Source organism: Eremothecium gossypii, chromosome V, assembly GCF_000091025.4.
Source record: "Eremothecium gossypii ATCC 10895 chromosome V, complete sequence".
NCBI lineage: Eukaryota > Fungi > Ascomycota > Saccharomycetes > Saccharomycetales > Saccharomycetaceae > Eremothecium > Eremothecium gossypii.
Window position 1 is genome coordinate 1 of NC_005786.2, and position 11,926 is coordinate 11,926.

At 47.1% G+C, this 11,926-nt stretch overlaps 6 protein-coding genes across 6 annotated transcripts, besides 2 other annotated features; 5 read left to right on the top strand and 1 right to left on the bottom strand.

Moving 5' to 3' along the window:
- Nucleotides 1-508: a telomere (Chromosome V left end terminal telomere repeat. Composed of approximately 20 copies of a 24 base repeat unit, and occasionally sequence varients of this repeat.).
- Nucleotides 509-1,860: a telomere (Chromosome V left subtelomeric sequence. Shares some sequence similarity with other subtelomeric regions.).
- Nucleotides 1,861-1,959: 99 nt separating this feature from the next.
- AGOS_AEL345W (alpha-mannosyltransferase) lies at nucleotides 1,960-3,897 on the top strand (the record flags this gene model as incomplete). Its single annotated transcript, NM_209868.1, has 1 exon — nucleotides 1,960-3,897. The coding sequence occupies one exon, from the start codon at nucleotides 1,960-1,962 to the stop codon at nucleotides 3,895-3,897; it is 1,938 nt and encodes a 645-aa protein (NP_984515.1).
- A 1,979-nt stretch (nucleotides 3,898-5,876) lies between these two features.
- On the top strand, nucleotides 5,877-7,499 carry DEP1 (Rpd3L histone deacetylase complex subunit DEP1; the record flags this gene model as incomplete). Its single annotated transcript, NM_209869.2, has 1 exon — nucleotides 5,877-7,499. One exon carries the CDS (start codon nucleotides 5,877-5,879, stop codon nucleotides 7,497-7,499), a length of 1,623 nt encoding a protein of 540 aa, NP_984516.2.
- A 269-nt stretch (nucleotides 7,500-7,768) lies between these two features.
- Nucleotides 7,769-8,197, bottom strand: RPS15 (40S ribosomal protein uS19; the record flags this gene model as incomplete). Its single annotated transcript, NM_209870.1, has 1 exon — nucleotides 7,769-8,197. The coding sequence occupies one exon, from the start codon at nucleotides 8,195-8,197 to the stop codon at nucleotides 7,769-7,771; it is 429 nt and encodes a 142-aa protein (NP_984517.1).
- Nucleotides 8,198-8,702: 505 nt separating this feature from the next.
- Nucleotides 8,703-9,020, top strand: RPP2A (ribosomal protein P2 alpha; the record flags this gene model as incomplete). The annotated part of the gene is made up of 1 exon (NM_209871.1): nucleotides 8,703-9,020. One exon carries the CDS (start codon nucleotides 8,703-8,705, stop codon nucleotides 9,018-9,020), a length of 318 nt encoding a protein of 105 aa, NP_984518.1.
- Nucleotides 9,021-9,426: 406 nt separating this feature from the next.
- Nucleotides 9,427-10,608, top strand: CYS3 (cystathionine gamma-lyase CYS3; the record flags this gene model as incomplete). Its single annotated transcript, NM_209872.1, has 1 exon — nucleotides 9,427-10,608. The coding sequence occupies one exon, from the start codon at nucleotides 9,427-9,429 to the stop codon at nucleotides 10,606-10,608; it is 1,182 nt and encodes a 393-aa protein (NP_984519.1).
- Nucleotides 10,609-10,759: 151 nt separating this feature from the next.
- SIL1 (Sil1p) lies at nucleotides 10,760-11,911 on the top strand (the record flags this gene model as incomplete). Its single annotated transcript, NM_209873.1, has 1 exon — nucleotides 10,760-11,911. One exon carries the CDS (start codon nucleotides 10,760-10,762, stop codon nucleotides 11,909-11,911), a length of 1,152 nt encoding a protein of 383 aa, NP_984520.1.
- Nucleotides 11,912-11,926: the final 15 nt, after the last annotated feature.

Sequence of the window (11,926 nt, forward strand, 5' to 3'; positions counted from 1 at the left end):
GCTGAGAGACCCATACACCACACCGCTGAGAGACCCATACACCACACCGCTGAGAGACCCATACACCACACCGCTGAGAGACCCATACACCACACCGCTGAGAGACCCATACACCACACCGCTGAGAGACCCATACACCACACCGCTGAGAGACCCATACACCACACCGCTGAGAGACCCATACACCACACCGCTGAGAGACCCATACACCACACCGCTGAGAGACCCATACACCACACCGCTGAGAGACCCATACACCACACCGCTGAGAGACCCATACACCACACCGCTGAGAGACCCATACACCACACCGCTGAGAGACCCATACACCACACCGCTGAGAGACCCATACACCACACCGCTGAGAGACCCATACACCACACCGCTGAGAGACCCATACACCACACCGCTGAGAGACCCATACACCACACCGCTGAGAGACCCATACACCACACCGCTGAGAGACCCATACACCACACCGCTGAGAGACCCATACACCACACCGCTGTCTCATCCTCGGTTATTCTGTTTGTTTATGGGTAGCGCAGCCAAGGACAGACGTTCCAGGCTTGGCACGTGCCCACTTCTCATACCCCCTAGTCAGACGTCAATCGCGGAAATCTCAGAGTACCTCTACGTATCCATCTAGCGGATAAGAGATCCAACAGCTTCAATGGAGCGTTGGAGTGGATAAAATGACTGGAATGGACTAGAATGGACGCCAGGAATATGGTGCGGGGTTCACGGCTCGCCAAAGGTATAAAAGGGTCCTCGCCCATGCGAAGTAATGCCCGCTCTCGGATTACACAAGGTAGGCGACTAGCAAAGAACCATGAGAATATTTCAACTTGCAGCTATAACTGGAATTTTAGTCAGCAGCGTCTCGGCCAAATGGCCTGAGGACTGCATCGAATATTGGAGGGGCCAGGGGAAGAGCGAAAACTTTATTAGGCAACGGTGCTCGAAGCAGACGTGTGGGTAAGTGCTGGCACTTTAAGTATATTCACTTGAAATAGGTACATAATTCACTTGCTATACATCAATTTGATATCCTCAAGTGTCACATCATTGTCGGACAGATAGAGAAAGAGACATGTTCGGACTGAAATGGCTGTGAGGCGTACTTTGATTCCCACAGTTATGTCCTGTGACACTTCCGTACAACATTACTTTGTATCCCTAATCTCAACTCTCAGTTGAGCCCGTACAATTCTACTACAGACGTTTCTCCACAGGCAAATTATAAGGACAACGTACCATCCGTTGAGATTTGTTCGGAGAAACTTTTCGTCGAAAACGCACCCCTCGGAAAATTACGCATACGCATGCACTTCCCCCTCACAGTAATAGCGAATAAAATATATCTACCATAATACCACTTGTGATACATTCTAAACAGAGATCTGGCACGTTTTAAGTTTCCTTAGGATGGATAGCCTGAAAGATATACAAGCGTAGCCCACTGTGAACGTGTACATTTCTGCTGGCGGGGCGCAGCGAACGTCTAGCTTTGTTAGCTGCATATCCACAATCCCAATGCCATGAGCAAACTCTCAATTATTTCTGAGGTCTCCACTACACGCATCAGTCCCGTTTACCGCCTCAACTTGTACCCGCTGCGTGCTATCGGCGATGGATACTATAAATAATTTTCTGCGGTTAGTCCAATATCTGTCGGAAAGTATCTAAAATTTTAAAGGTGGCAGTTCATATGAGAAAATCGGCCAATTCCACATTCTTCGAAAAGCTTCAAGCTGGCTAACTAGCGAAATTACTAAATGTGTGTATATTCAATAGACGGGGCAGTGGGCCCATACATCCTGGCTTAATGATAGTAGATGCATTTGCCGGCACCATATCAGCGATAAGCATCTTGTATTTATTCTACTAAACCATGAACTACTTCTCGCCAAGAAGAGGATTAAGGCTCGAGCCGATACCGATTTGAATGCATTTTGGATGGCATTTTTTAGAGGAAGATTACGGCCTATTCTCGGGCTCATTACCCTTGCAATAGTAGTTAGTACCTGTTTCCTTGGACTCTCGCTGTTAACAGAAGAGTTTAACCAGGGGATTGTTTCATCTATACATCAGTGGTCGCCACCATCCTGGTTAGTTAAACCGTCGAATGGAGCCAAGTCAGTGAATGAGGCTAAGCCACAGAGTGAGGACAAGCCATCGAGTGAAAGCAAGCCACAGAGTGAGGACAACTCATCGAGTGAGGACAAGCCGGATGATGCAAAAAGTTCTCTGCTGGACCTGTTGACACAAGAAGGGCCTGATGTGGTCGCCTTATGGGATTTACAAGAGCGTTGCAAGCGATACTTTGAATTGACCTACCGAAAAGAGCCCGCTTGGTCTAATCAAGTTCCTTTCTTATCAAGGGATATCATATCAGATGCCTCGTATTCCGCCAAGTTAATGGAAAGATGGAGAATATTTGCGGATTGTTTTATTGAGGGAAATGAGCCTTTATCGACTACTCTCGATGGTAGAGTTGACATATTTGACTTCCAGCAACGTATGTACCCCTTTTTGACTAAAGTTCGGCGTTGGGAAGAAATTTGGCCTATGATAACAGATCTCAATACAGGAGAACAGTATCAGCCTGGTCATTTGAAAGATGGACAGAGATTAACTATTGACGATAATTTATCGTTCTGGAAAAACTGGCAATTATTCTCGAAAGGTAGAGGTATAACAATTACGGCAGGTGCTGAACATGTCGAAATGCTTCCTCGGCTTCTAAATGTTCTTGATCACATCGGTAATACTCTGCCAATAGAACTGATAAATGCGGCAGACCTACCTCCAACGACCATTGATAAAATTGCTAAATATGTTCAGATGAAATCTAACCAAACTGTACGCCTGGTCGATTGTGGCAAAACTTTGGAACACAGCTATCGCTCATTGATTACTGGTTTCCGTCATAAATGGCTAGCCTATATCTTTAACACTTTTGAGGAGGCGGTATTCATAGACCTCGACGCTGTGCCATTTGTCGATCTTGAAAAGTTATTTGAAGTCGAAGGCTACAAGTCCGAAGGCATATTAATGTTTAGGGACCGCTCCTATGATGGTGAGAAACCAGATGATTGTCCAAAAGCTATGCGTATAATGATGCCATCGCCAAAAGAGCATACTATGTGGCAGCATGGATCAAATTATGATAAGCAGGTAGCTGAAGATGAACTGACTAAGAAACCAAGAGATGCTGGAGCAGCAACATTTTATATCAAGTATATGGAAGGTAAGTCGTTCCATATGGCAGAAAGTGGGCTTATAGTTATGCACAAGAACAAGAAGTTACCATCTCTTCTCATTTCACTGATGTTGCATATGACCTTCGAAACGCATTTGTGTTCACATGGGGACAAAGAGTACCTCTGGCTTGGACAATTAGTATCGGGAGAAAACTATTACGTGGATCCCCGTCCGCCGGCTATAATAGGCGTACCGCAGCTAGTTAGTAATCATGGTCAGGTAGATGAGTATAAGATATGCTCCGCGCAAATAGCCCACATGGACGATGATGGGTCTATATTATGGGTTAATGGTGGATTAAAAAATTGTAAATTTGATGCTGTGGAAAGGGACTTTGAAGATTACACGGAATACTTCTCTAAAAAATACATCAATAAAGAAAATCTTCAGAAGTTTTATGATCTTGAGGTGGATATGCAGATGGCATTCATTCCTGACTTTGTTGATAGCGATTGGGTCAAAGCACCAGAATGTAGAGCCTTTACATGGTGCTCAACCATTAAAGCAGATTCAATGGAAGGTGCTGAATACCAATCATATATTATAAAGAAAGGCGACCCTCGATTGCGTGAATATAACAAAATAGCCGAAATCTGGAGCAAAGCGCCATATCTGAGCAGTATAGCATAATAAATTAGGGCATTATTCACTTCACTGCTGGTAACGAAAGTTCGGTCGAGCTCAGCTGAGGTTTAATCGCGTCAAATTGCTTGATGTGTCAGTATTTATGATACATCGGTCATATTGATTTAGACAATTTCGAACTTGAAGGTGTGCTTGGTTATACTATTTGTTATACACACCTGCGTTAACAAACTGCTGTATTTGTCCTAGATGCGTCGCAGCGCAAGAATTGCATAATTCCTATTATGTTTTTTATAACACAACAGCTGCAGAGAAACTTTGGCTAGAGAACAATCTGAGCCAACTGCACATGGGCTCTAACGCCGCGAGACATAGAAAACACCCATACACAATAGGACGCATGGACATATATAAAATCTGACTTAACGTTAGAGTTGGCAGAGAACATTCGTTAGTGTTACGTAATATTATGTATGCCTTAATCATCGTGTTTGCCGCGCAGAAATATTCTATGTACAATTGTCTGATAGAGAATAGCCTTATCGGTGCCAAATAACTTCATAAATGACTAGTTCGGAAGTCTGTGTCGCCTACAAAAAAAACTCTCCAATAGATATTTTAGGCTAACTGCAGAGTTCAGTTGCGCTTCATTACCAAGAAGAGGTCACCAAACTGCCTTCTTCGGGCTTCATGCTTAGCGTTTAAGTTCTAAAACGCTAGGACCTAAATTTTTCTATCACGTGATCTATATGCAGAGTCAGAAAATATGAAACGCTCTGGTGTCAGTGTCAGCGAAATGTTCGCCGACTTACCGTGAGGTACGTAATCTATCAAAGATGTCAAGCAGAACTGATTGAATCAGCTCATGCGCAACCGGAACCCTGAATTGGTTCACACTTCTATCAAATTAGGATGCCGGTTTCCAACAGATAGGTCATAAAGCATTACCATTTGGTTCCGTGGAACGGAACCCGCTGTACAGTCATAAATATGCAGCTACATCACGAGGCCAAAAACAATTTAATGCCTCACTGATTTAAAGGCCATTCTTTTGCCAACATTTAAAAGCAACAAAGAGTTGTAACACGGATCTGCGTTCGTGGACGAGCACGCTAGGCCTATCGTACTCTAATTGAACGTGCTTGATAGCTCCACTCCTACCAATTCGGAAAAACAAAGCTTATGCACGATGACGGGCCTTTAATGATTCGTAATAATCCGAAGAAAAATATGACCAATCCGCCCCCAAGCGCTCCATTAAAAGCTACACTATCGAGTTGTAGGAGAGTTAGAGTGTGAAGGCTTTGAATAAGAACTACCAGGCCGTCGAGTACCTCGGGCTCTAGTTTGCTTCCACTTTTGGTGCTTGCATGTGGCAGCTAGCCATGCTCTGGTCGAGGCCTCCCTTGCCCAATATTTACGCTTTATGTGGACATAAACATCCTTCCAACTCTTTATATTGTGTAAATACTAAAGGCTACAACAGGTCTGGGAAATGAAACGTATATAGGTACTGCTTATAGGACAAGACTATATATATAATTAGAACAGTAGATATTTTTTCTAGTTTCAGAACTGAATATCTCATAGCCTTTTGAAGTTTATAAAATCAAACAGAGCAAAAATACATTTATTTGAACAGATAGAGATGGTTATGTAGGTGATCTGGGCGGAATCAATCCATGTACCTGCGGTAGAAGTTGCAGTTGTATCAGGTCAGCTCATTGATCACGTGATTCCAGAACGTAAATAGTGATACACAATCGACTACTATTTGCAAGACTCTAGCGGTCCCCTTTCAGTATGGTTCTTGGAATCGTGTTACAAAAAGTGCGACGGCAAACAAGGTCATTAGCTGATCAGGATCTGGTTTCGACGTATACATACTGCATTTGATCTAGCACTATAGTGCAATTGGTGTGTTGTGGTAAGTGGGACTAGAGGCGGACTGAGCATTCCGCAAAACTAAAGAAATCGAAGCAAGTGTTGAATAGGCAACGGTGCACAGGGCAATAGCAAGTCAGATGGCTGTAGACTCACAAGGGCCTACAGACGAAGTAGACAACACTGAAGGCGTCACAGGATTTGACGCAGTCAGGCCGAACAGCAACTCTGACGGAAAGGCGCAAGACCTAGAACTCTCGAGCAGGCTAACAGAGGCTAATCTAGCTTTAGTAGACGGACGGGTGCGGCTGAAAGGCAGGGCTGTGGACATCACGGAACGGCACGGGTTCTTAGGGGAGGACGACAAGTCAAGCGTTCTCTCGAAGGTCACCTCACAGGAAGGCGACCTAGAGCTGTCGGAGCTCTATATCTCATCGGACGCGGAAACTGAGAAGATGGAGAACAACACAGAGGAATCAGATGTACCGAATCTTAGTTCCTTAGTGGAACAGATGCCTCCACAACAGGGTTCCAGGACGTATATAAAAGATGCTAATTCAGGCGCCGATGACGCGGTACGTGATCTTCAGGACGTCGATGCCAGCCTTCCGAACAAAGGGAAAAAGAGACAATTAGAAGAGGAAGGAGGGTATACTGGAGAAGAGACAAAAGTGAATTCTGCCGACGGTGAAGACCCACAAGGCGACGAGCAGAAGTTTAAGAAGCCTCGTCTTCCGATTTCTTCAGCGGCCGGCCAACTGCCTTCTCTTTCGGGCTCAGAACAGCACATGGCGACTGATATCATGGAAACAGGACTGGACCCCGCGCAGCCAGAGGATGAGAACTCCGAGGATAACGAGGTGGAAGAAGATGATGAAGAAGAAGACGAAGACGAAGAAGAAGACGAAGAAGAAGAAGAAGAAGATATAGAGGGAAACGCCAACACTAAAGACACCAGCATATTCAAGGAAAAGAAGAAGGTACCTGCAGGCGACGACGAAGAAGAAGAAGAGGACGACGAAGAAGAAGAAGAGGAAGAAGAAGAGGAACCATCACTGATAGAGCGAGAAAAGCTGCGGCAGGATGCGCTGAAAGATATAATCGAAATCGAATATGAGTTTGCGGAACTACGGCAACGTCTATATGAAAACGAGATGGCCAAATTGCAGACCGAACTTCAAATGTGCCTCGAAGGATCACATCCTGCGTTGCAGACATACTACCAGAAGATCGACTCTATCAGAGACTTCAAATTGAAACGAGCATACCAAAGGCAAAAGTACGAACTAGAATGCATTGACAAGGAAACACGGGCGGTTCGAACGTTTATACACCAGAATTTCTACCGACAAGTTTCAGACTTGAAACATAAACTACTAAATCAGACTACACAAAAATGGTATGACATGAATAAGGAAAGACGAGATATGGATATGTTGGTTTCCGAGATCGGGTATCATGTCCCCGTCAAAATTGCGAATAAAAGTCTAAGTTGCATCACCGGTTATGCTGCCCCGGCCCAGCTCAAGGGTGATGGCGATCCATTGCCCGAGGACTTGGAGTGTGAAGGAATAAACTTCAGATTCAGGAACAACCCTGTGGACAAATTGGAAGTGATAGTGGATAGGATGAGATTTAATAACCAGTTGAGTGACTTTGAGGGGTTGAAGAAGTTCTTTGGTGGTTTTCCCGGTGCTCCCTCGCTCAATGGCCTCAAGGACTCTGAGATATATGAAGATATGCAGAGTCTTCGGGAACAATAACGGCCGATCTATGTAAGTATACCTATGTTTGTAATGTAACTCCTGCAACCGCCGCTGCACATGCTACACTGGGAAGCTGCGCGGTATCCTTCATCGAAAGACGGCAGGCCGGCGTTCTAATCAAAACCTTATCGTTTTTTAAAATACACAAAGGTATGTATTGAGACAAAAGTGTGCTGTTTCTCGGGGAAGTGACCTCAACAATTCGCGAGCATTAATGAATTGGCGGAAAACAAAGATAAACACAAATGGAAAGCACATTTCCAAGCTTATCTCAATGGGATGAAACGGGAGGTGGTGGCACCAGCTCTACCGTGTCTGACAGGAGTGTAGGTAATAGAGAACTCACCCAAGTAGTGACCGACCATCTCTGGCTTGATTTCGACCTGGTTGAACACCTTACCGTTGTAGACACCGACCACAGAGCCGATCATCTCTGGAACAATGATCATGTTTCTCAAGTGGGTTCTGACAACGGCTGGCTTCTCGTTCTCAGCGGTAGCCAACTTAGCAGCTCTCAACTTCTTCATCAAGCCAGCTGGCTTAGAGGACAAACCACGAGCGAATCTTCTTCTGACTCTGGCTGGGGCTAACTTGACGAACTCCTCAGTTGGCATCTCCAACATCTTCTCCAAGTCGACACCCTTGTAGGAGTAGGTCTTAAAGGTTCTCTTTCTTGGGGTAGCAGCTTCAGACATGGTTATCGTATCGCTCTGTGAGTCGTTCTATGGCGCTATTGCTAAACCAATATTACTCTTGTTCTATGTCGTAACATATTGACCTTTTCCATGTTCCGGTGCTCTCTCCCCCTGCTGTGCCGGGCCGCGTGTGCGGTGGACGCCCTACTGCGTCCGCGTGTGCTCCCGCCTAGCCAATGAGGACTCTCCCTCCAGGCGGCGGGCCGCCTCCGCCTAACCTTTGCGGCCACCAGCCTAGCTCTCAGCGTCTCTAGGCTGACGGGGAGACTGAAAAAGTCAATAACTCTTTAGTGACTACAAAACCCATACATTACCAGATTATTCTGCGGGCTGTTCTGTGGAGATTGCATACGAAAAAAGGTTAGCGCAGGGGTAGCGTGCAAGCGCTGGTAGGCCCGCTAGCGCAGCTCACCCGCTACGTTGCCAGCTCGTCCGATATCGAGCACATCAAGCACTGAACTAGCCACCGGAACCACCGTTAAGGCCCATCGACCGAAAGCTAAAAATGAAGTACTTGGCTGCTTACCTGTTGTTGAACGCTGCTGGCGCTGCCCCATCTGCCGACAAGGTGAAGGCTGTCTTGGAGTCTGTCGGCATCGAGGTCGAGGATGACAAGGTCCAGGCTGTGATTTCTGCATTGGAGAACAAGAGCGTCGAGGAGTTGATTGCCGAGGGTACTGAGAAGCTATCCTCCGTCCCAACTGGCGGTGCAGGTGCTGCCCCAGCTGGTGGCGCTGCCGGTGCCGAGGAGGCTGCCGAGGAGGCTGTTGAGGAGGCTGCCGAGGAGTCCGACGACGACATGGGCTTCGGTTTGTTCGACTAAACTGTATATGGAAGTACCAAGTAACGTTAATACTATACCATTGTTCGCCTACGTGTTGTGAAGGGGCTCATTGACCCACGCATCATGCGCATTGATATCTAGCGACCCTGCTGAGCAGTACCCAGTAAATATCTACATTATCCTGCCAAAACACAAGTCACATGACGTGCGCAAGTACTGGCGGCCTGGCGAGCGTTCCGAAGGCGTTGCCGCTGTGTATCGTGCCACCATTAGTAATTTCTTACTCGAACTGTGGCTTCGATCACTGTAAGCGCGTCTTCTTGCAAGCTAAGAAAATCGACGTTTAATTTCTTTTCCAAAGATTAGAAACCACACCTATATAACTGGATCACTCCAGTGTCCTGGCTGATCTTCCTGGTTTAGCGTGCCACCGAGTCAAATTACAATGGGTGTTCTTCCGACAGACAAGTTTGCAACGAAAGCTATTCATGCTGGCGCACATACTGACCTACATGGGTCGGTCATCGAGCCCATCTCGCTTTCGACCACCTTCAAGCAGTCGAGTCCCGGCAACCCAGTGGGCGCCTACGAATACTCTCGTGGTCAGAACCCCAACCGTCAGAACCTAGAGGAAGCCATTGCTGCACTCGAGAGCGCAAAGTACGGGTTGGCTTTCTCCTCTGGATCCGCGACCACAGCCGTGATAGTGCAGTCTCTGCCACAAGGCTCGCACGCGATCTCGATCGGCGATGTCTATGGTGGGACCCATCGCTACTTTACAAAGGTTGCCAATGCCCATGGTGTGGAGACCTCCTTCACAAATAGCCTGCTTGAGGACCTGCCTAAGCTGGTCCGCGACAACACTCGTCTAGTCTGGATCGAGTCTCCCACCAACCCCACTCTGCAGGTCACTGATATCCAGCAGGTTGCGGACACCGTGAAGGCCTTGAATGAGGACATTATTCTGGTTGTGGACAACACATTCCTCTCCCCATACCTGTCGAACCCGCTCAACTTCGGTGCTGACATCGTCATCCATTCGGCTACAAAGTACATCAATGGCCACTCCGACGTTGTGCTTGGTGCTTTAGCCACGAACTCCACCAGTTTATATGAACGGCTTGCATTCCTACAAAATGCCATTGGCGCCATCCCATCGCCGTTCGACGCATGGCTGACACACAGAGGCCTAAAAACCTTGCACCTGCGTGTGCGCCAGGCTGCTCAGTCTGCTCAGAAAATTGCTGAGTACCTGGAGCAGTCAGAGCACGTTGTGTCTGTTAACTACCCGGGCCTGCCCTCGCACCGCGGCTACCAGATTGCTCAGAAACAGCACAGAGATGGTTTGGGCGGCGGTATGATCTCATTCCGTGTTAAGGGCGGCGCGCAGGGCGCTGCTCTACTTTCTCAATCCACCAGACTATTTACTCTAGCTGAGTCTCTAGGCGGCATTGAGTCCTTGTTGGAGGTCCCTGCGGTAATGACTCATGCTGGCATTCCGAAGGAGGCCAGAGAGGCTTCTGGTGTCTACGACGATCTGGTCAGAGTCTCCGTGGGAATTGAGGACACTGATGACCTTCTGGAGGACATCAAGCAGGCGCTGAGTGTAGTCGCTGAATCTATCTAAATAGTTGATTACATAGACAGAAGTCATCTCTTCGCATAACGCAGTTGGGAACTGCAAATCGGTTTTTATCACTACGCACTAACATTTTCTGAAATACGCTGTCTTTAGCGCAAAACTCTACCAAATACAGAAGTATAACACATGCCACCTAATGTATTGGAAGAAGTTGCTATTTGCGATTGCAAGTGCAGCTGCGCTGGCTGCTGTGGATCCAGAGACTGAGGGCAGCGAGCTCCAAACTATCTGTTCAGGAGGCGAATGTTATCCGAGGCTCTTCAAGGCTTTGCAAGACTGGAGTACAATTAAGGAGGGGCAACAGATCCCCCCTGGCCTGGACATCAGGGTTGACTTATCTACGGGCAAGAAACAAGCTCGGCTTCCAATCCCCAATGAGGCTAGCAACATGGAGAACGGGATTCAAGTAGTTGACGATTCTTCGGATTATGAATTCACCAAAGAATTCCAGCTTGTGCGGGCTCAGGTGGCGAGCGGAGCGCCCGATTACAACGTGGTCATCAAACAGCTGGATGATTTGGTGGAGTACGCGTCCGACTATACTTTAGGATACAAGATAATTACTCATGAGTTCACGTTGCTCCAGGAGTTGATATTCGGCCAAGATGTCCCAATAAGTGTCAAAGAACTATCATCTCGCATTATAGTAGCATGCCTGCGGAATAACACGCCCTGCTTGGACTTTGTGAACACGAGGTTCCCGGATTTTGTGCGCCATCTGTTGCAAGAGGCTGTTGACTATGGCCGGCAAGCGACGGATGCCGTTGAGGCGCGGACCCAAATCAAACGGTACCTCTCGATAGTAGAGCCTCTCCTAATCAACGAGCCCCAGCCGATAAACGAAGAGGCCCTGAAACAGCTGTATGAAGTGAACGACCAAACAGTGCAATTAAAGGTATTATTAATAATGGCACGGCTCTACAAAGGCAGGAGCCATAACGATGATATATCGAAAAGGTCACTCGAGTCTACTGACGTTCAACGGTGGACCACAGAACTCTCAAAAGCTATTCAGAGTAAGCACCTGGACGACTTCCACGTGCGGGAACTATTTCATGGCTTGTATGCCTTGAAGAAGGAGCATGGTAGGGCGGTCAAGACATATCCAACGTTCCTGGGATGGCTCGCGGAGGAAACAGAGGCTCGGAAGCAACGCATGACTCAAGATAAGCAACCAAGAGATCTGGAGCAGATGGAGTTCGACCGACTGCTCATTGAGAGTAGGCATATGGTGTTCGGGAACCCTATGGCTCATCGGATAAAGAACATGGAGTATGACGAACTTTAATTCCTTAGCTCATGA